Source organism: Bos mutus, chromosome 6 (assembly GCF_027580195.1).
Source record: "Bos mutus isolate GX-2022 chromosome 6, NWIPB_WYAK_1.1, whole genome shotgun sequence".
Taxonomy (NCBI): domain Eukaryota; kingdom Metazoa; phylum Chordata; class Mammalia; order Artiodactyla; family Bovidae; genus Bos; species Bos mutus.
In genome coordinates, this window is record NC_091622.1 from 16,541,240 (window position 1) to 16,567,772 (window position 26,533).

Genomic DNA, 26,533 nt, shown 5'->3' on the forward strand with positions numbered 1-26,533 from the left:
TAATGCTTTTAGTTAGAGAATGATTGAGGTTTTTTCTTTAATACGAAATTTGAACATTTTAAAGAAATTTGGCCTCCAAAAGGTCAAGAAACCCAGCTAGTTTATGCAAGAACTAGGTCAAGAACCCAAGACCCTAGGGACTTCCCTGGCAGTCCAGTGGTTAAGACTCCAAGCTTCCACTGCAGGCTGCATCCGTTTAATCCCTGGTTGGGGAACTAAGACCCCCACATTACAGCAGGGCAGCCAGAATAAATAATAAAAGAGAGCTCAAGACCAGGATTATTTATTTATTTATTTATTTTCAGGATTATTTATTTAAAGAACATACTTTAAAGCACTGGAAATAACTGGAGGTTTATGGAGGGAGCCTGCCTGTATGTGGCTTCACTAGCTGGTTTGAGAGTCGATGTACACTTGGCAGTATCTTTCAAGTGTGTGAACAAGACCGAGATTACATGACTGGGATTTCTTGCAAGCTTCCTAAATGTCTTCTCCCCTTCATTGATAACACCTAGAATTCTTAACATGTTTTTCCTCATAGAACTCCATTTCTCAACCTATTTTAGGCAATGAAATAATCCTACTAATCCTGCAGGAAATCAATATTAATTAATAACTTTATTCAAGAGAAAGGTAAGTTACAAACATTTATCAAGCATGTTCTTACTGGTAAAATAAGCTTTCTCTGCTGTCTTAAAAACACAAAGAATGAAACGATCTCATCTAAACTCTATGGCTAAGCAGTTGTGTGACCTTGAATAATAAGATTTTACCTTTCCTGTACCTACGTGTCCTTATCTACAAAGCACAGGGGATAAATCAGATGATCTCTACTTCTTCAAATAGTTTATGATTTAGTGCTATAGTTAATTAGGTTTCCTTCTGTCCACATATTTAACTTTAAATTTGATCAGTGAGAGAAGAGAACCCTGAAGGAAGTCAAGAAACCTAGGAATGAATTCAGGTTCCCCATCAGGTAAACCTGTAATAACTGTTCCCATATGTTAAATAAGGTGGTAACTTTCAGGCTTACCTCAGTCAGGGTTGTTACAATGCTTTGTAATCTGTACCGTTTCAGAGAAACTACAAGTGCAATTATCTCTAAAGCAGGTGTTTGAAACCGGGGTATATATTATCCCTCCCAACAAATAACAGACTGAGTTCCTGTGATTAACCCTTTGGGTGTGTGACTTCTTACTCTTGTTAAGCAGATTTTGGTATTGAAACTTGCTCAAAAGGAGAATGGAGACAAAAGTCCTGTTATCTCCAGGGAGTGCCTATCTTTGAATGTGTACAAATAAAGGGAGAAAGGAAAGAAGAAAGGAGGGAAGAAAAGAAAGAAAAAAAGAAAGGAGGTCTTCCCAAGTGGTCCAGTGGCTAAGACTCCTGCTCTCGATGCAAGCGGCCCAGATCCTGCGTGCCACAACTAAGACTCAGTGCAGCCAAATAAATAAATAAATATTTTAAAAAGAGAGTGGGAAGGAGGGAATTCATAGGCAGAAAAGGAGGAAAGGCCATGGCGAGGCAGGCTTAGAAAAATAAAAGGCGAGTTAGGAGAACAACTATGGGGAGGGGAAGTGGGCAGCAGGGCGGGAAGGGAGCGAGTTAGCCTGGGGCAAGAGCGGAGGCGGGGGTGGGGGGTGGCGACTGAGTGGCTAGCCCAGGCACTGGCCAGGCGGGCACCAGGCGGAGGAGGGAGGAGGAGGGTGGGGCTTGGCGAAGGGCAAAGGCGGGGCAAGACTTAAAAGGGAGATGACCCCAGCGGGTTGACACCGACCTCGACCTCCGACGCCCAGGGCCAGGGGACCCAACGAGGGAAAACAGGGAAGGGCCGCAGCTGAGGCCGTCCGCGGGCTCCGGACGCGGGCGCAGGGACTGGAGAGGGAAACCTCTGGGGGCGCCCGGCACCCTGCCACCATGTGCGAGCTGTACAGCAAGCAAGAGACCCTGGCTCTGAGGAGAAAACACATCGGGTAAGGGCTCCCCAGCCCAGAAGAGAGGCGCAGAGAGTGGGAATCACCAGGTCACCAGCGCAGGGAGCGGAGAACTGAAGCGGGGCCGGGAGCTGGCTGGCTGGGGTCCCGCGGGGAGCGGGACCTGCCGCTTGCCCGCCGCACCTGCGTGCACGCGCCGCTGCCCGCGCCCCAGGGGGGCTCCCTTGCAGCCGGGTCCCGGGTGATCCCCGCGCTCTGCAGCCCGCGGCGAGGCTGAGGGCTGCGGGCTGGCTGGGGGAATTGACCATGAGGGTTGATAGCCACTGAAGAACACCGTTCCAGGGCTGGGCTCTGGAAGGGGAGAAGGGTAGTTCTCCGCCACGCTCACCTACTCGAAAGTTTTCCATAAGTATGAACTCTGAAATATTTTTGACGATGGCTATGAAAAGTAATTCTGACAACTTTTGTTGAAAGCCAACTCTTCCTTCTTGCACGCTTCGTTAAGAAGTAAAAGGTTAATCTAGCCAGTGGAGGCGGGGGGTGGGGGTGGGAAGCGTGGACACTTTTTAAAGGGTAAGATGCCCTTACTCACCTTGGTCTCCCCAGATGTGCCCGCACTACAACGTAAAGATGCAGGGTTCTCTCGGGTCTATTTTCGTTTTGCTCACATTAATAGTATAAACGACTTGGTGAGTGAGCGTACAGGACCCATACTTAAGTCAGACCTGGGCTCTGGTCCTAGAAGAGTGTCAAGTTACCTTGTGATCTCTGTCACATTAAATTCCTCTTCTATGAAAGTCTGAGTGGCAAGGTGGGAAGTACATTAACAAAAAGGCAAGGTCAAGTCCACAGTTTTCAGCCCACATTCATAAGGAAGAATTTTTCTGGATTTTAACTTGTAGTTAATAAACTAACAACTGAATTTGAACCAATAAGAAATTCTCATTAGTTTCATTTTAGCTGATGACACTTAATTTTAGGTATTTTAAAAATTTTATTACTTATTCACAATAATTACAGTACTTTCTAAACTGTTGTGTATCAGTTTAATACGTAACTATTTACCCTCTAAACTACTCTAGTGCACATGGGAACATGTTTTCTGTGCATGCAAAGCCACCAAAATAAAACTATATTTTGGGAGCTTTTCTAGTGGTCCAGTGATTAGGACTCCTTGCTTCAAATGCAGGGAGCTTGGGTTCAATCCTGGTTGGGGAACTAGGATCCCACATTTCCTCATGGCATGACCAAAAAAATAAATAAATAAATATAAATAATAATAATATATTTTGTTTAGTTTCTAAACATCCATGGAGCCAAGATCAGAAATGTTTGTAATGTTTTCATGTTGCTAAAACTTGTACTCCAGACAGCCACCAAGTAACCATAAATAGGGATGACATTTTATTAGACTCAAAAGAGTGGGTTAAAAGGTTAGAATAATAATTGGATCGTATTATTTAAGAATGGAAAATCTATTTGCTGCAGAACAAGAACCAATTAAAAGACATGAAAATGATCTGTAAAATCTCCTGCACACTATTTAACACTAAGTTATTTGTAGTAGGTTTTAGTGCTATTCATTTCTTTACAGGTAGGTTTGAGGGAGAGATTAGATGACAAGCAAGCTCTATTTTGGGCAATGGCATAAGACAGTCTTTTTTTTCTTCCAATTTTATTGGTATGTAATTGACGTACGGCACTGTATTAAGTTTGAGTTTCACAGCATAACGATTTGACTTACATCATGAAATGACTATCACAGTTAAGTTTGGTGAACATCCATCATCCCATTAATACAAAATTTAAGAAATAGAAAATCCCCTAGGATTTGCTTTCTTAACAACTTTCGTATAAAACATACAGCAGTGTTATAATCAATCATGTTAAAAGGTAAGACGCCCTTATCATGTTGTACATGATACTTATTTACCTTAGTACTTATTTACCTTATAAATGGGAGTTTGCGCCTTTTGACTATACTCATCTGATTTCCCTGCCTCCCAGCTCTTCCCAAGAAGTGTAATCTCTTTTTTTCTATGAGTTTATTTTGAAGCATGATTCACCTACAACACTGTGTTAATTCCTACTATACAATATAGCGATTCAATATTTCCATACATTTCAATTTGGTCACCGTGGTAAATCTAGTTACAATCAAGACAAAAATCTGCTTCCAAATTCTGGTTTTCTCTCTTATTGGCTTGAACCAAGCTTCTTAATTTTTCTGTGCCTGTTTTCTCACCTATAAAAGTGAGAATGATGATAACTCCTATTATATTATTGTTGGAAGGATTAAATGAGATAATATTTGTAATAGCTATCAGTTCTTAATATATAGGAAGGCTCAAAAAAAAATTTTTTTTTTCCTAGTTGAACAAAATTTCCCAAAGGAAAATTAGTTCTTGGTTTGTGTAATTAGAGCTGTCAGAGTTGATCCATGGGCCTCTAAAAAGTATTGTCAGATCATGGCAAATTTAATATAACAAGCATAAGAAATGTGAGCAATGTCACGGATGGGGGGTTAAGGTAAAAGTTTCCAGGCTAATATGAAATTTAAAAAAAAAAATGTCACCTAGGTTGTGTTTTCCCTTTCTTTTATGTAATTGTAATTTTCCACCCATCGTGACCTTGACCGAGAAGGGCAAACACTGAGCAGTCCTACCAGACCAAAGTGTTTCCTTTCATTATTTCTAGGCCTTCATGCAAAGTTTTCTTTGCTGCGGATCCCATCAAAATAGTGCGAGCCCAGCGGCAGTACATGTTTGACGAGAAAGGTGACCAGTACTTGGATTGCATCAACAACGTTGCCCATGGTAATGTGCTGTCTTTGTTGTGCCTTGAAGGATACATTTATGGATTAAGGCAGCCTTGGCACCATTGATATTTGTCCCAGGATTTGCAGTGGCTGCAGTTCCTCGGCTGAACAGGGCCCTTAGTCCTAGGCTGGGAAAAGCTAGAACAAAATCTGGGAGAGGAACAGGATCAACTTTTCTTTTTTTTTTGCTTCAGAATCTGCCTCACTTCCCAGGCATTTCGAATTGTAACTCATTTTGAGGACTTTTGTCTTTTAAATTTTAGTGGGACACTGCCACCCAGAAGTGGTCAAAGCTGCCCAGAAACAGATGGAACTACTAAATACAAATTCTCGATTCCTCCACGACAACATTGTTGAGTATGCCAAGCGCCTCTCAGCAACCCTGCCGGACAGACTCTCTGTTTGCTATTTTACAAATTCAGGGTAGGTTTCAAGGTTTTTCCAGCCATCCCCATTCCCATGAATCTCCTTGTTTCCTCTCTCACACGTCTTTTCTATTTTGATTGCTGGTGGAGTAGGAATACCTAAACAGGTTGCCTGAGACTCTTACTAATGACCCTGCATGGGGGACCTGATGTCCTGGTTCTTTCACTTGGGCCCACCAGCTCCTTGTAGATAAGATACCTTACATTGTGTTCCAAGGCTCTTGATGTAGCCTGAACGTGCAGTCCCATGATTAACATGTGCGAGTCACTCAAGACTTTTTACTACCACGCTTCTTTGGTGATAGATGGGGAAGGTGCACCAGTAGGGATCCCTAAACATTTCCCCAGCACAAACACAAAGGAGGAAGGAATAAATTCAAGTGAATAGATGTGTTACAACTTTTAAATTCTATAAATTCAAATGATTGTATCCCATTCTGTTGAATATTATGCAGACATTAAAAAGTATGTTTTGGGGGGAACTCCCTGGCAGCCCGGTGGTTTGGACTTCAAGCTTCCACTTCAGAGAGCCTGGGTTTGATTCCTGGTCAGGGAACTAAGATCCCACAAGCCGGGAAGTGCAGCAAAAAAAAAAAAGTATGTTTTTGAAAATACATGTTTATAGACAGGTGAAAAGCTTACCTATTAGGAGGAAAGCTGTCTATACAACACAGACTCTTATTTTTTAAATGATATATATGTACATATATACTAAAACTAAAAGAGATTCTGTGATTCCTTTTCTTTCTGGCCATGCCTGAGGCTTGTGGAATCTTAGTTCCCCAGCAGGGATTGAACCCAGCCCCCTCCAGTAGAAACTCGGAGTCCTAACCATCGGACTGCCAGGGGGCTTCCACACTTCTCTTTTCAATGAGGTATTCTAAAACCCAATTTATAACCAGAAAATTGTTCTTTTTTTTTTTTCTTTGTAAAGAATTAAGACATGTTAGGATCTAATTTGTTGTTTTAAAGCATTCTTGCCTTCAGTGAATTAAATAGCGTAGTATTTGACTTTCCCTTCCAAAGAATCCTATGCTGTCAAAGAATGATTAGCCTTAAAGAGCACTGTCACCAAAGACTGGAGGTAACAGAGCCTGGAATAGTATTCATACAAAGAACATTCTGGAAGTTAACCAGGCTTCAGTCAACACTGGCTCTACCTCTTCGTAGCTGTGAGAACTTATCCTTGTTACTTAACCTCTCTGAGCCTTCACCCATAAAAAGATGACAATACTTGCCTTGAAGAGTAGTTATGAGAATCGGTATAAGTAAAACAGTATAATACCTGGCGCATGATAAACATTCCACAAAAGATTACTTTTCCACCTGTGTCTGAGTAGTATATCTAGACTCTCTACAGCAGATAGAAAGATTACGATCTTCATTTTTTAAAGTCTCGTTTATCCATCGATCTACTTATTTTTGGTGATGCTGGGTCTTCGTTGCAGCTTGGAGTTTTCTCTAGTTGAAGCGAGCGGGGCTGCTCTCCAAGTTGTGGTATGTGGGCTTCTCACTGGTGGCTTCTCTTGTTGCATAGCATGAGCTCCAGGTACACGGGCTTCAGTAGTTGCCGCAAGTGGGCTCAGTAGTTGTGGCCCATGGGCTTAGCTGCTCCTTAACATGCGGGATGGAGAAGGAAATGGCAACCCACTCCAGTGTTCTTGCCTGGAGAATCCCAGGGACGGGGAAGACTGGTGGGCTGCTGTCTCTGGGGTCGCACAGAGTCGGACACGACTGAAGCGACTTAGCAGCAGCAGCAGCACGTGGGATCTTCCTGGGCCAGGGGTTGAATCCCTGTCTCCTGCACCGGCAGGAGGATTCTTTACCATTGAGCCACCAGGGAAGCCCTGATCTTCATTTTCCAGATAAGAAACTAATCAAGTATTAGGTCAGCACAACACGGTTCAGCGGCCCTCCGGTTAGTGGGACCTTAGACTCCGATTCCTCCCATTGAGATCACACTTAATATAGGTTTCTTGGGCTCCTCAAACTTAGTCACCTATGATATGGCTGAACGGGGCCAGAATTTGAAATAAGCAGTATATCCTTAATTTGTGCTGAGTTTCCACGTGCGTCTCATTCTTTTTTGAAGACATCTGGGGAACTTAGGATGATGTGAGATGGCTGGCTGGGCAAGATTGAGGGGGAAAAGATGACCTCAACTTATTTATTTATGCAGTTCTGTGTAGTTGAAATCCTCAACTTTGAAAATAGCATTTCAAAGGATTTTTAAAGAGCTTATGTCACATTGCTCCTCTCTCTCTACTATCTTAATAGATCGGAAGCCAATGACTTAGCCTTACGCCTGGCTCGGCAGTTCAGAGGCCACCAAGATGTGATCACTCTTGACCAGTAAGTCTTGGACACGAAACTTCTCAGCAGAAAGGTCCTTCCGAGATGAAAACACATTGATCCTATCTACACTAATACCAGAAGTAGGTACAGAGGAGGCTGGATGGCACAAGGATTTTTTTTTATTATTATGTTTAAGATTTCAAGGCCAACTCTGGCCTAGAGAACACTTAATTCTTTCCAAGCACCTGGAGGCTCTTTTGGGTCCTGTGGTCATGGTCTCATGGGCTTTGTATGAATTAGAATTTACTTTCACACATTAACTATTTACTGAGCCACTGCAATGTGATTATCCATGTAATTGATTTAAAAGACAGTAATTTAGAGCAAATTTTAATGACTACAAGCAGCCAAGTTTAAAAAAAAAAAGGGGGGGGGGGCGGTTTTGGCTACATTGTACAGCATGCAGGATCTTAGTTCCCCCACCAGAAATCAAACCCAGACTTCCTGCATTGGGAGCAGAAGTCTTACCTACTGGACTGCCAGAGAAGTCCCAAATTCATTACAATTTGACAACTTCTATCTTAACTGAGATTTTTTTTTTTTAATTGTTTCTGCCTGCCCACCCCACTAATCTCACACACAGGGTTGAACTGAACATGCACCTCATTTCTTGCCCATCTATAGGGCTTCTCTTGTTTTATGTGTTGGTTGATGTAGTCATTCTCTATTGTGACTGCAGCAAATTATCACAAACAGTGGTTTAAGCAACATGAATTTATTCTCTTACAGTTCTGGAGGTCAGATGTCCAAAATGGGCCTCACTGGGCTGCAAGTTAGGTGGCAGTAGGGCTGCAGTCCTAGAGACTCTAGGGGGAAATGTGTTGCCTTGCCTCCAGCTTCTAGAGGCTGCCTGCCTTGCTTGGCTTTGGGCCCCTTCATCCACCTTCAGAGCCAGCCATGCCATCACTCCAGCCCCTGCTTCCATCACATCCCTGTCTCTGACCACCATCCCCCTGCCACCTTCTTTCACTTATAAAGACTCTTGTAATAACATTGGCCCCTCCAGGATTATCACTCCATTTCATGATGCTTAATCACATCTGCAAGGTCCCCTTTGCCATGTAACATATTCTCAGGTTCTGAGGATTAGAACGTGGGCATCTTTGGGGAGGGCAGGCATGATGCTGCCTATCGCAGAATGGACACTGACTGCTCTCTATGCCCAGCTACCACAGGCAGCACTGCAGTAAGCACCCTTAGACATGTGCCCTTATGAACCTTTCTGAGGATCTCTTAGGAATAAGCACCCAGAAACAGGATTGCTAGGCCATAGGGATACTGTAAACATTATTGATTTGACTAAATGCTGTCAGGTCGGTCTCCAGAGTGGTTGAAACACTCTACCCAGTGCATGAAATGTTCCATTTCCCCATATCCTGGGCAAAGCCTGAGAGGATTGTGCCTTTTTTTCCTTTAATAGTTTCTGGTCTAATAAGTATAAAATAATATCAATGTTGTTTGTATTTGCAATTTTCTAATTATGAGATTGAGTATCTCTTCATATGCTTATTGTACATTTGTGACTCTCCCCTTCTGAGAATTAGCTTCACTGGTGGCTCAGATGGTAAAGAATCTGCCTGCAATGAGAGAGGCCAGGTTCGATCCCTGGATTGGGACGATCTCTTGGAAAAAGAAATGGTAACCCACTCCAGTATTCTTGCCTGGAGAATCCAATGGACAGAGGAGCCTGGCGGGCTATAGTCCATGGGGTTGCAAAGAGTCAGACACAACTAAGCGACTGACCCACTTTTTTTCGAGAATTATCTGCTTATATTCTTTACCCAGTTTTTCTACTGGGATTCCCATCCTTGTTTTTGTGGTTGCATGCATAGACTGGATCAGAGGATCTCAGCCTGGACTGTGTTTTAGAAAGACCTGGGGAAATGTTCTTTTTATAGTGCCAGTCAGTGCCCAGGCCCCACCCCAGACCAGTTAAAGAGAGTCTCTAGAGGCAGAGTCCAGAAACCAAGTTTCCCAAGTGATTCTTTATGCACACAGACCATTTTGGAAGTTAGCCTCTTTTATTTGAGACATTACAAATATTTTTTCCCAATCTATCACCTGCCTTTTAACTTTGTCTATGACATCCATCTACCCAAAAAAATTTTGATTGAATCCAAGAGTTTGCATTTTCTTCCTATGGTTTGGTTTTCTAAGTTTTGTTAAAATCTTTCCCCCATACATACCCATCACCATCCCTCAGATCACAAAGATGCTCTTCATTTTCTTCTACTGTCTGTAACTGCTCCTCAATTAACTCCACCTAGAGGCCATTGTGTTGCCATTTACGTATGGCTGAGCTTGCTTCTGTCCCAGTCATAACTTTGTTCTTATTCCAATACCATACTAATTTCATTGTTATCGCTTTGTAGGATGTTTTAATCTATGGTAGAGGAAGTACTCCCTCTTTGCTTTATCTATTCATGGGCCTTTTATAATTTCCAGAGAGAGACAGAGCCTGTTATGTGCTGGCACAGAAAGAGAGATATCAACATTTGATCTACTGTGTGTGCACGTGCTCAGACACTTAGTCATGCCCGACTCTTTGCAACCCCATGGAGATTCTCCAGATAAGAATACTGGAGTGGGATGCCATTTCCTCCTCCAGGGGATCTTCCCAACCCAGGGATCAAACCCCTGTCTCTTATGTCTCCTGCATTAACAGGCAGATTCTTTACCACCATCACCACCTGGGAAGCCCTTATAATTTCCAGTTTCCTGATTATATATATCTTGGAAGAAAAAAACATTCAGGGAAATAGCATAGCCACCTGATTTTAAGTGAAAGAAAGGAATTTCACAACCTTAGGAAGAACTAAGTTCGATCACCTCTCAACCTTAGTTCTTTTTGAAAAAACCTCCTATTCCTTACCAATTTGCATTTGTTCAAAATGTGCTATTGGACATCCTTTAGAAACCATCCTAAACAGAAACACAACCAGTCAGAATGGCTGCGATCCAAAAGTCTACAAATAATAAGTGCTGGAGAGGGTGTGGAGAAAAGGGAACCCTCTTACACTGTTGGTGGGAATGCAAACTAGTACAGCCACTATGGAGAACAGTGTGGAGATTCCTTAAAAAACTGGAAATAGAACTGCCTTATGATCCAGCAATCCCACTGCTGGGCATACACACTGAGGAAACCAGAAGGGAAAGAGACACGTGTACCCCAATGTTCATCGCAGCACTGTTTATAATAGCCAGGACATGGAAGCAACCTAGATGTCCATCAGCAGATGAATGGATAAGAAAGCTGTGGTACATATACACAATGGAGTATTACTCAGCCATATAAAAGAATGCATTTGAATCAGTTCTAATGAGGTGGATGAAACTGGAGCCTATTATACAGAGTGAAGTAAGCCAGAAGTAAAAACACCAATACAGTATACTAACGCATATATATGGAATTTAGAAAGATGGTAACGATAACCCTGTATACGAGACAGCAAAAGAGACACTGATGTATAGAACAGTCTTATGGACTCTGTGGGAGAGGGAGAGGGTGGGAAGATTTGGGAGAATGGCATTGAAACATGTGAAATGTCATGTATGAAACGAGATGCCAGTCCAGGTTCAATGCACGATGCTGGATGCTTGGGGCTGGTGCACTGGGATGACCCAGAGGGATGGTATGGGGAGGGAGGAGGGAGGAGGGTTCAGGATGGGGAACACATGTATACCTGTGGTGGATTCATTTTGATATTTGGCAAAACTAATACAATTATGTAAGGTTTAAAAATAAAATAAAATTAATTAAAAAAAAAAAGAAACACAGCCCATTTTATGATATAAATTTGTTAAAATTTACTAGAATATAACTATAAAATGCATTTAAAGAATACATACATCTGATATTTCTCATGAAACTAGAGAAAATAATATTTTATACTTAATCTAATTTAGCAGAGCTAATACAAGCCAAAGAAATTAAGCTTTTTTCTGGCTAAAAACTGCCTACAAGGATACATACTTGGCTTTCTATGTGTTTTATTGCCTGAATCAGGAGAGCTGGACAAATTAATGGCCAGTCCTACCATGAAAAATAGGATTCCATATAGTTAAATCTGGCACCAATGTTGAGATTCTCCCTGGATGATACACAATACTATTTTTCACATCCTGGAAGAGCATCCTGCTTTGAATGATGTTGGTTACCGTTCCTTTTTGTTTCAGCGCTTACCACGGTCACCTATCATCTTTAATTGAGATCAGTCCATATAAATTTCAAAAGGGCAAAGATGTCAAGAAAGAATTTGTGCATGTGGTAAGTGTCTTGGAATTCAAGAATCAGAACGTTACTATTGGAAGAGTGCCCAGTGATAATCCAGACCAGTCTTTGCATTGAAATGAAACCATGGAAAAGGAAACCAAGGTACAGAGCTGTTACATGACTTGCTAAAAGTCAGAGAGCTAATGACAAGATGTGGGTTACAATCCATTGATGAGTACCATACAAATCAGTACAGTGGTAGTGACAGCTGTTATTCACAGCTCTTATTTTATTTTTCTTGCCCCTGGATCTTCAATTACTTTTTCTATCACTGAAGCCAACTTGAAACTCAGAATTGCATCCGGTGTGTATGACTGTCTTAAAATTACTCTATGCTAAATTATTATGTAAATTTATTAAGTCAAATAAATATAATTAAATGAAAGAAAATAAAGAAACCAAGTTGTTGAAGCAGTAAAACTCATTTGGCCTAATTAAGGATCAGTGGACGTTTTTAAGAGAATCATGAATACATTTTTTCAAAATTTTAAGATCTGAAATTACTCCTAAAGCACTCTGAATTTCTGAATGATTACAATTTGCTATATAGTTGGTAAGTGCTGGTTTATTTTCTTCTTCTTTTTAAAAAGTATTTCTTGGCCTCACCAGACAGCACATAGGATCTTAGTTCACCTACCAGAGATCGAACCCACACTCCTGCTTTGGAAGCTCAGAGTCTTAACCACTGGACCACCAGGGAGGTCCCTATTTTCTACATAGAACAGTTAGTACAGTTCCCATTCATTGAAATTTTCAAATAACATAATCACATTTGTTGTTTGAATTGCCCCTTATGTGATCAGGGATGCAATTTTGACTTCCAAGGGCCTAGAAGTAAATCCAAGCTCCTGTTCACAATGCAAAGATTTCAAGTGTCACTGAATTCAGAAATGTTAAGGAAAAAGAGCAGAAGAACCTCGAGTCACATAAATCCATAGGTCACCTTTCTATTATGCTCTTGTGGGGAAATACCCTTTCTTAAAAGCTCATTTGTCCAGGAGAAAGATCATGAGAAACTGTTATATCTTTTGATGTTTTCAGGCACCAGCTCCAGATACTTACAGAGGAAAATACAGAGAAGACCATGCAGACCCGGCCAGTGCTTATGCAGATGAAGTGAAGAAAATTATTGACGAAGCTCATAACAGCGGAAGGAAGGTTTGTATTTGCAGCTTTGGAAACACGTTAACATCTTTCATAAAATAGATTGAAATTATCACGATACACTAGAGAGGTGGAAAAGGATTAGACGGCAAATCCTTTCTGTTCTTCTCTGGTTACATTTTCACTTAGTTCATATATCAAAAAATGCATTATTGTAGTCATGCCTCTAAGACTATTTTTATTTATCCTGGAAATGTAATTATTGTACCTGTTTCAGAACTGGTGGTCAGATTCTAACCTTCCCAGTGGGATGCAGACTCTGGTGCAAAGGGATAGGAGGAGAGAATTAAGAAAGGTGATAGCCCATGGACAGAACATTCCAAATGAGAGTAACATGAGGGGCTAACGTAAGGTGAAGAGGCAGGGTAGCCCCAGGGCCTCAGGATCAATGCAGGCTCCTGGACCCTGGGAGCCTTAGTTTTCCCTAGGATTGGTTCAGCTTTCCTGAAGGTGCTGAGCCTGGGTAAGACCAAGCAGGAAAATGCTCTTCCAATCTGTGTCTGCACTTTTTTTTTTTAATCTTCATTGAATTTATTACAATATTTCTTCTGTTTCATGTTTTAGTGTTTTATTTTGTTTTGTTTGGCTGAAAAGCATGTGGAATCTTAGCTCCCTCCCTGGGGATAGAACCCTCACTCCCTGTATTGGAAGGTGAAGTCCCAGCCACTGGACTGCCAGGGACATCCCGGGGTCTGCACTTCTAAAACAAACCAAAATCCTACCGAGTAGGAAGAGCTTTTGTTTTCTCAGCCCTTCACTCTACCATCTTCCGCCTTCAGCCTAATGTTAAATTCTCAACCCACGTAGGGGTTACTTACATGAAGTTTTAATGTGATTTGACATATGCTTTGCCTTTAAATTGATTTATGGCATCAATATGGCAATTTAAAAAACTTATTAATTGAGAGAAAAATGAAGACTTTGTGTTTTCCAGTTCAAGTATTTTTATCTTAATGACTGGAGAGTCATTTGCCTTTCTTAGCTATTTTCTTCTTTTTCTTCCTAACCCATTCATTTTTCATATCTTAAAAGAGGTAGTCTAGAGTAGAACCTTGGTTCCCTTGTATGTTTGTTTTTAATTGAAGTATAGTTGATGGCTTGACTTCTTATCTCATACTATTTCCATGCTTCCTCTGAATTTAGTGATTTTTTTCTTCTCCTTTCTTAGCCTCTAGACTATTTCCTCTGCAGGTCTATGGTGAATTGCCTATGTTGGTCAAGTTGTAAGCCTGGTTCAGGGCAAGAACCAGAAAGAGAGCCCAGTAACTAAGGTCTGTGACCACAGGTCACCTTCTCACCTCCCTGGTGAAAAGTCCAGACTCGGGCAGTCCTAATTCAACAAGTTGAATAAATAGGCATTACAGTGATATGTTTGCAACCTGGGTGATTTTGTAGAGGCTCGTATCAAAGACTGATCAAGATATCCGTATTATTCAGTTGATCCTACTGCAAACACTGCATTTAAATTAATTATGGAGAGATGGAAGGCACCTTTTCCACCATTTCTAGTGGTAGTTTCATAAGAAACCTAAAATTTCAGAAACTAATGCTTCAGATCACTTGTTTTTCCAGCATGAACATCTTTTCTTTTTAATCAAATGGCCAATTTGCCTCTTGCCAGGGGTCCATTCCCAACCATGTTTAAGTCACCCTCTCTATAAGAAGTCCTTTTTTTTTTTTAGGGGGTACGGGAGGGGGACCGAATGGACTTTGACCCCATCTTCTCTTGTATAGATTGCTGCCTTTATTGCTGAATCCATGCAGAGTTGTGGCGGACAAATAATTCCTCCAGCAGGCTACTTCCAGAAAGTGGCAGAGTATGTACTTGGGCATCTTTGGTCAAACAGAAGGAACTGTGACAGTTCCGCAGGGTCATCTGGTTGTTCGCGAAGTATGGAAGTACTTCCCATTGTTGTTTAGTAGCTGAGTCATGTCAAACTTTTTTGCGACCAACTGTAGCCCACCAAGCTCCTCTGTCCATGGGATTTCCCAGGCAAGAATCCTGGAGTGGGTTGTCATTTCCTTCTCTAGGGGATCTTCCCAACCCAGGGATCGAACTCAAGTCTCCTGCACTGGCAGGCAGGTTCTTTACTGCTGAGCCACCAGGGACTAGATGGTAAATAGCCACTTGGGAGTGCCTGCCGCCCAGGACTCCTGGAACTCCTCACCTTCCAAGATCCCAGCTAATAAAGGGTTTGAACACAGTCTAGCCGGGGGGTCCTTGCGGGCTCTGCCCCACTTTACCCACCCGGCATCCTCTCTGATTGATTGGTGTCCAAGCTTTGCTGATTAGTAAAAAGTTGAAGACTAACTCTGCTAACATTACTTTTTGTTCACTTTTTTCTCTTGCCACTTAAAATACTGCAGTAGAGCTTACTTTAAGCAGCATAAACCCAAACAACATAAACTATATCTTATCTGGAAATGACATGATTATATTTCAAAGTCAATGACATCACATAGATGTCACTGGGGATTTGAGCACTGAAATGTTTTTAACAAAGATTACAGACTTCAGGTTAACACCATTCTTTTTAAGTCCTCAATAATCCGAATCTTGAAGGGAGGATATGGGGGCTGTCAGTGACCTGAAGGCATCATGCTGCCCTTTTGCTTTTCAGATATGTCCGTGGAGCAGGAGGTGTGTTTATAGCTGATGAAGTTCAAGTAGGCTTTGGCCGAGTTGGGAAACATTTCTGGAGTTTCCAAATGTTTGGCGAAGACTTCGTTCCAGACATAGTCACAATGGGAAAACCAATGGGCAATGGGCACCCAATGGCATGCGTGGTAACAACCAAAGAAATTGCAGAAGCCTTCAGTGCCTCTGGGATGGAGTATTTCAACACGGTAAATTTTGACCTCCCACTTTAATGCTAAGAGGGAAAAATTATGTGTGTTCTTACATTTCTTTCCAATGTAATAAAGAATAAATCTCACTGTTGCCAGCTAATGACCCCAGAACCGAAGCCAGACTTTGATCTAACCATATTTTATTCTGTTTGGCACAATCCTCCTTGTATTTTTTATTGTATCTTTCCCCTTTCTAAAATGTTCCTATTGATTGTTCCAGTGATAGATGGATGCCCTGGTAAACTCTAGAGGTTATGATATTTCATTAACAGATGATATGATCTTTTTTTGTTTTGTATCACACTTAAATTCTCAAAACACATCTGAAGTGTTTAGATGATTCAGTACTATAAATATTATATGGCTGTCATAGGAGATACTAACTAAATTTCTATCTTTGGGAAATTTTATTTCCTTGATTTTGCCCCCAAAAGTTGTAAAATTCTCAAGTTTGGAAAGACTGTTATAGTTTGTGCAATATGTGTAATAGGACTTGTTGCAGCTAAAACTCAGAATCAAAATCTAGGAACATAAATTATTTGGAGAAAATGTCATTTTTTGGCTTTTTTTTTTTTTTCCACACAGATATTCAAGTGCTGCAATCCACATCCTTCTAACTAAACCACACTCTGAAATCCTTAATTCCCAACACAATATCTGTGTTTGGTTTGGATGAACTTATACATTCTCCAGTAGTCCTTCATACCAGTTATGTAGCATATATATAATTTAGAATTATATTCTCAATCCTGAATGAATAGAATTATGCTATATTCTAAACTTAAAAAACTAATATCACAAGGGAAAATTTTATTGAAATTATATCTTTACTTGCTTAAATATGAGCCAGATTTCTCATAGATGAAGCAACAGCATGAATTCAACTAGTCTGTTTTCTCATTTATCTTTTTTCTGCAGTATGGAGGAAATCCAGTATCTTCTGCTGTTGGTTTGGCCGTCCTGGATGTAATAAAAAATGAAGATCTTCAAGGAAATGCCACAAGAGTAGGGAATTATCTTACTGAGTTACTGAATAAGCAGAAGACTAAACATACTTTGATAGGAGACATCAGGTATGTTTATCAAGGAATTGTAGTTATTTGTATGTCCAAATGAATATTGGTGAGCTTATAAATTTAAAATAAATTACACAAAACCAAATCTAGAAAACACTGAAAAAACGTTTTTCATTCAGTACCCAGATATATCACTTTTAACTTTTGGGTATATATCTTTCCTGACTTACACTTTTTTAAAAAAAATTAAGCCAGGATAATTTCAACAGCTAGAAGGTGAAAAGAAGAACCTTAAAGTAACTCTATATGATCTATGAAAAAATAATTTAAATGACATCTAAGAAACATCACTATTTTTCATATATGTATTTATCATCATTGATGTAATATGAAACTAAATAGTATAAGATTGTTTTTAAGCCTTTTTTTTTTTTTTTTGCAATTATGTGATGAAAAAAAAAAACTGGATTACAAAAACTAATTTCAGAAACTAAGGAGTCCTGTGGACACTGGATTGGTATCATGGATTAATTAGAACTAGTAACAACTACCTTTAAAGAGACTCATATTCAGCCTCAAATCAAACTTGAGTTTGACAACTGTGTTAATTTTTTGTGACAATGTGGTGCTTGATAGAGTATATGTCAAGTTTCCTTTCTTTATCTCCCTCAGGGGCGTTGGCCTTTTTATTGGGATTGACTTAGTGAAGGACCATCAGCAAAGGACCCCCGCCACAGCAGAAGCTCAGCACATCATCTACAAGTAAACCACCCCTCACCTGTTTGGTATCTCAGCTTGAATGATGTCCACCCTCTTGAATGTTTTTACTTCCTCTCTTCTCCCTGAATATGGAAAGTTTAAGACTCTTGCAATTACAAACATGACTTCTTTCATGCATACACTAAATTGCTGTCTGTTCACATCATTCTGAAATCATCTTAGTTATTGCTTGTATGCACTCACATGTATTTCCTGCACTAATTAGGATGAAAGAAAAGCGAGTGCTTCTCAGTGCCGACGGACCTCACAGAAACGTCCTTAAAATAAAACCACCTATGTGCTTCACTGAGGAAGATGCCAAGTTTATGGTGGAACAACTTGATGGTATTCTAACAGGTCTGTCCACAGATCTTTAAATAAGATGCCCCCCACAACTCCATCCTGGTCATACACGACAGTGCATCTTGTTGTCCATGGTAGAAGTGAAGGAGGGTGGAAATGACTGTATAAATTTATATTATCATTTATTTTCACTTTAAAAAAATAATTGCATGTCTTCATTGTACCACAAACCATAGATGTTGCAGTGTAAGAGTCTTTGAGCTTTATACCCTGAAAATACTTGAAATGTTGTTAATAAAACTTATAGGCTATAGGTTAACAGTTATTTGCTATTCCCTGACTCATTTGACTTTGTGCTTCACTTACTGCAATTTCATTTTTGAGGATTTGTTCATCATTCAGAATTATAGCCTGTCATAGGAATTAATCTTTTTTGACCTCTGTTAAATAATGAGGTTGGGCTTCCCAAGTGGTGGTGGTGCTGCTGCTGCTGCTAAGTCGCTTCAGTCGTGTCCAACTCTGTGTGACCCCATAGATGGCAGCCCACCAGGCTCCCCTGTCCCTGGGATTCTCCAGGCAAGAACACTGGAGTGGGTTGCCATTTCCTTCTCCAATGCGTGAAAGTGAAAAGTGAAAGTGAAGTCGCTCAGTAGTGTCCGACTCCTAGCGACCCCATGGACTGCAGCCCACCAGGCTCCTCCATCCATGGGATTTTCCAGGCAAGAGTACTGGAGTGGGGTGCCATTGTCTTCTCCCCAGGTGGTGCTAGTGGTTAAGAATTCACCTGCCAATGTAGGAGACACAAGAGATGCAGGTTTGATCCCTAAGTTGGGAAGATCCCCTGAATTAGGAAGTGGCAATCACTTGCCTGGAGAATCGCAATGGACAGAGGAGCCTGGTGGGCTACCATCCATGGGGTCACAAAGAGTTGGACACAATTGAGTGACCGAGCATACACATTAAATAATTAGGTTAATTTATTTTTCATAAATTGAGATTAGCTAAGTAAGGGAGCAATGTAAAACCATACTGAAAAACATAAAGCCCTTTCAAATGTTGGAGCTTTTAGGTATATTTTTAAGATTTTACTTCTCTGCTCCCACTCAGCCTCTTGGGGTTGGGATAAGGCTGATAAGCCAGGAATCAGTGCAGTATACAAAATAGATCATTAATATTGGAAAGTTGAGAGGCAGCCCCAAGTTATTTGTAATACGGTCACTGTCTTTGGACTAAGAGACGCCCAAACCTGGCCAGCAGTCCTCACACACCTGTTTCCTCTGGTCCCTTGAAGGCCAGGTGGATCAGAGTACATGTTGGGACAAATGTCACTATTACTTAAAATTCAGCTCAGAGCCTGAACATTTTTAGCAGTGGGTCTGGACAATTCTTTTAACAATGTGAATGAGACGGAGCTAATGCAGGCTGAGAGTCACGTGTAATGGTGAAATGCTGCAAAAAAGTTGAAGAGAAGTGATTTTAAAACACGTGGACCTCTCTATTTTTCTCTAGTAAGAGTATCCCTGTAGTTACCAAAATGGGTTTTTTGTTTTTCTTAAGGATTTTTTAAAATGTCTTATATTTATGTTTTATGTTTTTTTTCCATCTTATCTACCTTGATGAAGGTTTAGAAGAAGCCACTGGAGCTGAAACTGAGAGTGGGATCTCTAAGAATACTCCTTGCAGAACCAAGGTAAGAGTCACTTGCTTAATATTTAAGGGAAAAGTTTAAAATTGGAGAAATTTGATAAAAAGGAATGCAAATGTTTTAAAATTGTACAGTGACTTTTAGAACAAACCCACCTTTGCTACAGTTGGCTTACTGTTGCAATTCTGAGTGCACAATTAAATTCCAAGGCAAGTGTCATGCCACTTGACATCTATAAAAGCAAACAACCATTTTTACAGGGTCATTCCCATGCTGAAAATAATCATAATAACCTTCAGGCTTGCAAAGAGGGCCTTCAAAATATAGAGAGAGAGGATAGCAAATGTCCTGAACTCCTTCCTGTTTTTCTGAGTGATGCTTGATACTGCTTCGAAGTCCCACATCCCACTTCTTAATCAACAAAAGCTTCGGCGGTGTGACTTCAAAATGCCAGAGTTCGATTGTCCATTGAATTAAAGTAGAAACTTCGACTGGCAACAGGGCCTGGGAACTGTCTGGCGCTGAGTGGCCTAGTTTCTGCATTTGATGTGCTGCCAGCAGAGGGCTTCCCCATTCTCTCCCTAAGCTCCCCAGGCTGTAAGAAAGGGCTCCCCAGGTCAGGAAACAGAAAGGCAAAACCTTGAGAGTCTCTGTTGCATAATCTGTTATTTGTTTATGACTCTGACGCATAAAGGAACCCTCGGTACCTCGAGTCCGCCTACACATCGAGTGTAGTCAGAAAAGCCCTTTCCCTGAGTGAAAAGCATGAGGCCCTTTGAATGAGGGCAAATGATCAGCTCACAGGGTGCTTCTGTTTCTTGGTGCAACACAAACCAATGCTAGGGATCAGCTCCCCTCTGCTGTGTGAGAGTCGCATAGAGAGTCTGGGGCAGAATCACGGCTGTCTGAACCTAGCAAGTTTTGGAAAGTGCTCAGACCCTCAGTTGTGTCTGACTCTTTGCAACCCCATGGACTGTAGCCCACCAGGCTCTTCTGTCCATCTTCTGGCAAGAATATTGTAGTGGCTTGCGATGCCCTCCTCCCGGGGATCTTACCAACCCAGAAATGGAACCAGTGTCTCTTTCGTCTCCTTCATTGGCAGGTGGATTCTTTACTACTAGCACCACCAGGAAGCCTATAAGCATTGAAAAGGAGCTTATTGAAAAGGGACTCTGAAAAAAGAGTTCCCCCACCAGAAATGCCACTGCGGAGCTGGCAAAGTTAGCATGCCTTTCTGAGTTTGGCTTGGACTCCCAGATTTTAGGTTGCTATTACATTTCTGGTGTCTGTGGAAGGTAGTAATCGGGGTTAGCGAGGAACAACGCCCTAACACAGCACTCCTGTGCTGTGCTGTGCTGCTTTTGTGTTCTCCCACACGCCGCATTCCTGTGGGGTCAGCTCTGCGGAGGCTGGAGGCTGGGCGCGTTAGCAGTGGGCTGCCCTCTGGAATTTGTACGCTTGTCTTACAGATGCCCAAGGAAGCACAGTCAGAATTGCTCAGAGACAGCAGCCTGGAATCCAGAGAAAATCCCAGCCAAAAGAGAAATGGATTGTGCACAGATTCACTGCTCAGCAAGAGGCTCAGGACGTGAGAGATGAGCGTTTTACAAGATAAATGTCCGGAGTTACAGAGGATGAGTGCAGATAGTCCCTGCTGTTAAAGCTCTGCTGTACCCTCTGAAAGAAATGTTTGCATTTACTCAGAGGTATAAAGTCAGTGAGTCATAAGATTAATCCAAATGATAATCAAACCATGTCAAGACTATTAGTTCAGCATTTAGCCTATTAATTCCTTACTTGAGATTTCTGCAAGTACTTCCTTTATTCTACTCAATTTAAGCTTCAAATGAAATATTTATTAAGTTGACAGTTTTACTTCTGATGTTTTAATCTTTGACATGACAGAGTAAAGTACAGTAGGTTCCTGAACTTTGGAGACTTAGTGCCTTAAAATATTGAATTCTTTAATGATTTAATTTATAAATATTTATGGCTATAATAAAATAAAAGATGATAAGAACCAAAAAAAAATTTTTTTTGACTAGAGAAGTATGTACTGTTCTTTCTCGGAGAATCATAGAGTTGGGTGGTAAAGTCAAAAGCCATTTGGGGAAAAATCACATAGCAAATGTGAAGAAGGGAATGAATAATCTGGACTCTTGTTGGGGAACTAGGTTAATCGTGATCCTCTGGGGATGAGGGCACAGGTGCAGAGGCCAGACAAGGAGTAGACACAGAAACACTTAAACATGGAGCTGGAGCAGTAGCCAGAGCACCACATTCACCTCGGCTCTGGCTAATCAGACTGTCATCTTGGCAAGTCACTTAGCTACTAGATGAGAAATTAACTTTGCAAGCAATCCTCTTCTCCTTCTCATCCAGCCTATCAACCCTGACACACAGAGAGATCTTCAAGAATCTCTTCCTTAAATGTGCAAGTGCCATGAGACTTGGAGGCTTGTGTGAGTACTGACCTGGAAGAAATTTGACTTTTAGCCTTGACTTCTCATTATTTCTCAATTGCCCTCCTAACAGTTATTAAGCTTTGTATGTTGGGTTTTTTGGGGGGGAAGCGTTCTTTGTTTTGGGGTTGTGCCTCATGACTTGTGGGATCTTAACTGCCCAACCAAGAATTGAACACTACTTGGGCCCTGGTAGTGTGGTAGTGGAAACACAGCGTGCTAACCACTGGACCGCCGGGGAATTCCCTGTGCATTGGTTTTTGTTCTATAAAGATGAGTTAAATAATTTTGCTATGGCCGTTTCATGATAGCTGAGAAAGATGTTGGGGGGGAAATTAAATGTAAAAAGCTTCCTTTATGAGTTGACCATAATAAAATGCTGTGAAAATGCAAGGTCTTGTTGTTAAAATAGTTTCGTCTCCTAAATGTATAATTGACTATGGGTCTGAGCTGGATTGCACCAAGATTGATTCCCAGGTAGAGAGGAGAAAGCATGAAGGTCTCTGTGGTTTGCTTCTATGAAACCAAGGTTAATTCCAAGACCATTAGACCTTTTACAGCACAGGTCAGTACTCCTGGGAACACTCCTTGTGTGCTGAGAAAGTACTTGTCTCCTTGAAAGAAACTGTTTCCGTCTCTGCCGCCTTGGCCACCCTGCTCATGTGCCATTATGCCTATTGTGGGGGTGGCTAATGTCCAAGTGTCTGATGTCAACCGGCCAAGTCATTTTGTCTATTTGGTTGTTCAGCCTTCTTCTGTTAGTGGATGCTTTTTGGTGGACATGAACATGTGACACAGAAAATCTTAACCTGTGGTTTTTATTCCATATATTCATTCATATGCCTCTTCCCAACACCTCCTTTTGCCACACACTTTCTAATTCTTTCAGGCTCCTGACCAGCCATGCAACCACTCCCCAGTGCTCATGATTTCACATATATGCTTGCTTTTTTTCCCCCATGGGACATTGAAGACCAGGTGCACCTTTCAAAGTTCTAGCACTGGGAAGATCTTCCCTGGCTGAGTGTGCCAAGCACGGGGCCATCATTCACTTTACTGAAGTGATAGATCCCTGATTCTTCATAGGGTTTACTGCTGCTGCTAAGTCACTTCAGTTGTGTCCGACTCTGTGCAACCCCATAGATGGCAGCCCACCAGGCTTCCCTGTCCCTGGGATTCTCCAGGCAAGAACACTGGAGTGGGTTGCCATTTCCTTCTCCAGTGCATGAAAGTGAAAAGTGAAAGTGAACTCGCTCTGTCGTTTCTGACTCTTAGCCTGCAGCCTACCAGGTTCCTCCGTCCATGGGATTTTCTAGGCAAAAGTACTGGAGTGGGGTGCCATTGCCTTCTCTGCTTCATAGGGTTTATCTCCCACCATCTCGAGCAAACGTGTCTTACTGAGGCTTCCAGAAGATCAGCTGCCTCTCTTTCTACAGCATAATCTCTTCTTACTAACTGCTCATCAGAGAGTCCAGTCTTCTGTTTAAGGAATTACTTTTACTATGTATTTTTTTAAATTAATTTATTTTTTTAATTGAAGGATAACTATGTATTTTCTTAAAGCCACCTTATATTATCACTTGGCATTCACTTAATTTCCTTCACATCTATAGCCATTTGTTTTGTTATATTGTTATTATATTTTAATTTTTTCTATATATTTTCCCCAAGTTTTTATTTTGAAAACTTCTAAACTTTCAGGAAAGTTTCATATATTTCATGTAGCCTTCACTGGGATTCATCAGTTGTTCATATTTTGCTCCACTTACTTTCCTGTCTGTGCGCCTACACATGTACTTTTGGGCTTTGACTAAGCCATTTGGGCCATTGGGAATTTAATTGCTGGCATCAAGGCAATTTACCCTGAATATTTCACTTTTATCTTTCCCCAAAACAAGGGCATTCTCCTACAAGTCAATTATTACATTAGGGGCATTTAATATTAGTTTATAATAATATTTAATATATAATTGATATTCACATTTTTAATTATGTCAGTAGTGTCCTTTGTAGCTGTTTTTTTTTAATTCAGAATTCTTTTTGGCTGAGATGTACAGCACATCTCAGATGTGGGATCTTAGTTCCCCAACCAGGGATCAAATCCCCTCCACCTGCGGTGGAAGCAGGGTCTTCACCACTAGACCATCAGGGAAGTCCCCCAAATTTAGAATTCTATCAAAGATTCTTCACAGCATTTAGTTGTCACTTCTGTTTAGTCTCTTTTCACCTAGAATGCTTCAACCAGTTAGACATTTAGAAGAATGTCTCAGTTTGAATTTATATAAAATTCCTCATGATTAAATTCAGGTTAAACATTTTTGGCCAAAAAACAAAAAATTACATAGGTAATGTATACAGATTAATTTTCAAATGTGAAACTAAACTGAAATCAACCCAATTTGGTCATAATCCATTATTTTATATATGTATGTATATACATATAGATTACATACAGGATAATCTATTCTATATATAGTATGTATATATGTATATACGCAAAAATCCTAAACAAAATTCTAGCAAACTAAACCCATACTCATTAAGAGCCAATATGCAGGACTTCCCTGGTGGCTCAGTTGTAAAGAATTTGTGAGCCGATGCAGGAGATATTGAGTTCGATCCCTAGTCAGGAAAGATCCCACATGCAGTGGAGCAACAGTCCATGAGCCACAACTGTTGAGGCTGTGCTCTACACCCTGGGAACTGCAGCTATGAGCCCATGCTCCACAATTACTGAAGCCCGTGTGCCCCAGAGTCCTGCTCTGCATCAAGAGAAGCCACTGCAAGCAAGAGGAGCCCCTGCTTGCCACAACTAGAGAAAACTTCGACTCAGCTCATCTCAGCCAAAAATAAATGCATATATTAACATATATAGAAAAACCAATATGCAATATTGACTGGGATTTTTACCCTCTTCCTTATCAACACAAAGGGCTTCCCCAGTGACTCAGTGGTAAAGGATCCACCTGCAAAGCAGGAGACACAGGAGACACAGGCTCCATCCCTGGGTCAGGAAGATCCCCCGGAGGAGGAAATGGTAACTCTTTCCAGTATTCTTGCCTGGAAAACCCCATGGATAGGGGAACCTGGCTGGCTACAGTCGATGCAGTTGCAAAGAGTTGAACCCAACTGAAGCAACTGAGCTCACAGGCACGATCCATGAAAAGACTTTAGAATATTTTTATTTTATTTATCTCCCTCTGATGTTACTATTTTGAATTTTAAATCTGTAATTTTAGGCATATATATATATATATGTATTGTTTAATATGTATGCTTTTTATTGTTCTCCATTTCTTCATTCCATTTCGAATTATTTTCCCTATTTTCTTGAAGAATATCCTTTTAGTATCTCCTCTAGAGTGGGTCCTTGGTTTGGCTTCCTAGTTTGACTGATGGATAAACTGAAGACCACAGGTGTTGAGTGGCTGGATGAGGTGCCCACGTCTTTGAAGCCGGGACTGCCACACAGACCACTGACTCCCAGGCCAGTGATTTTTCCTCTACATCATTTTTAAATGTTGGGATCAGAGGCATACAAGTAAACAATGCCATGGATGGTTAAATCTATTAATGAAATGTTCTAAAACCAGTTATTTTTATGAATTGGCTTTGAACTATTAATTTTAGCGAGCAAAAGGAAAACAGTTTATCAGCCAGTGACACACACCAAAATGTTAATTAGGAAAACCCATTCAAGTGACCCAGTAACAAATACACACAATACTTCTACTAGTTAATGCTGACCTAAACATAATGAAACATGGGCCACCAAATGCTGACTTCTACATCCTTACTATTTTATATACCGATAGCAACATCATCTCTGAACTGAAATAGTTACAATAAGGAAAGTAAAAATCCAGGGTGCATTTTCCTCCCCTGGGAAGAAAAAAATTGCAACAATAACATATAACTTGAAGTGGAAATGGGGCTGTAGAAGCAGAAAGTACAGCTTTAGAAAGCAAAATGACTTTCAGAGAGCCACAGGCCCCTAACACTTGTTCCTTCAGAAGACCATGAGGACTCCCTGATTTTAACTGGCCCTGCTACATCACACATAGCTTATGTTCTTCTTGGTGGGATACAAATTAAAAAGGGGAAACAAAGAAGATAGAGAACACTAATCCCTCATTCCTTTTGTATATTCAATTATTTGCTTTTATTCTTCACTATTCTTAAAATATTGCTCTGTGATATTCCTGAAATTCTTAACCTATGATGTCTATCTTGGGATTTACAATTTGTTGTGTTTTTTTTTTTTTCTTACACCATGCAGCTTGTGGAATCTTAGTTCCCAACTGGGGACTGAACCCCAGCCCGCTGCAGTGAAAGTTCTGAGTCTTAATCACTCAGCTGCCACGAAAGTCCTTGAACTGCTCCTTTATTTATATCTCTTTTCTAAAGGATTTCAATTGTACAGACTGCTTTTATAGAAACACCAGCTTTTCCGTGATGGGCAGATTCAATCACTTCAACACTCTTGTGATCGTCCAATGAGGCAACAAACAAAGTGCCCTGGAGACTGG

General features: G+C 40.9%; 1 protein-coding gene across 2 annotated transcripts; it reads left to right on the plus strand.

Moving 5' to 3' along the window:
- The first annotated feature begins 1,758 nt into the window (after positions 1-1,758).
- Positions 1,759-22,397, plus strand: ETNPPL (ethanolamine-phosphate phospho-lyase). 2 transcript variants are annotated; one of them, XM_005896236.3, is made up of 13 exons: positions 1,759-1,973; positions 4,632-4,750; positions 5,016-5,175; positions 7,455-7,529; positions 11,709-11,799; positions 12,847-12,963; positions 14,704-14,786; positions 15,591-15,816; positions 16,738-16,892; positions 17,508-17,597; positions 17,821-17,951; positions 19,520-19,587; positions 21,012-22,397. In XM_005896236.3, the coding sequence occupies exons 1-13, from the start codon at positions 1,918-1,920 to the stop codon at positions 21,132-21,134; spliced, it is 1,494 nt and encodes a 497-aa protein (XP_005896298.1). In that variant the 5' UTR covers positions 1,759-1,917; the 3' UTR covers positions 21,135-22,397. The 2 variants fall into 2 exon arrangements, with proteins under 2 accessions (XP_005896298.1, XP_070228125.1); XM_070372024.1 differs by lacking the exons at positions 4,632-4,750; positions 5,016-5,175.
- Positions 22,398-26,533: the final 4,136 nt, after the last annotated feature.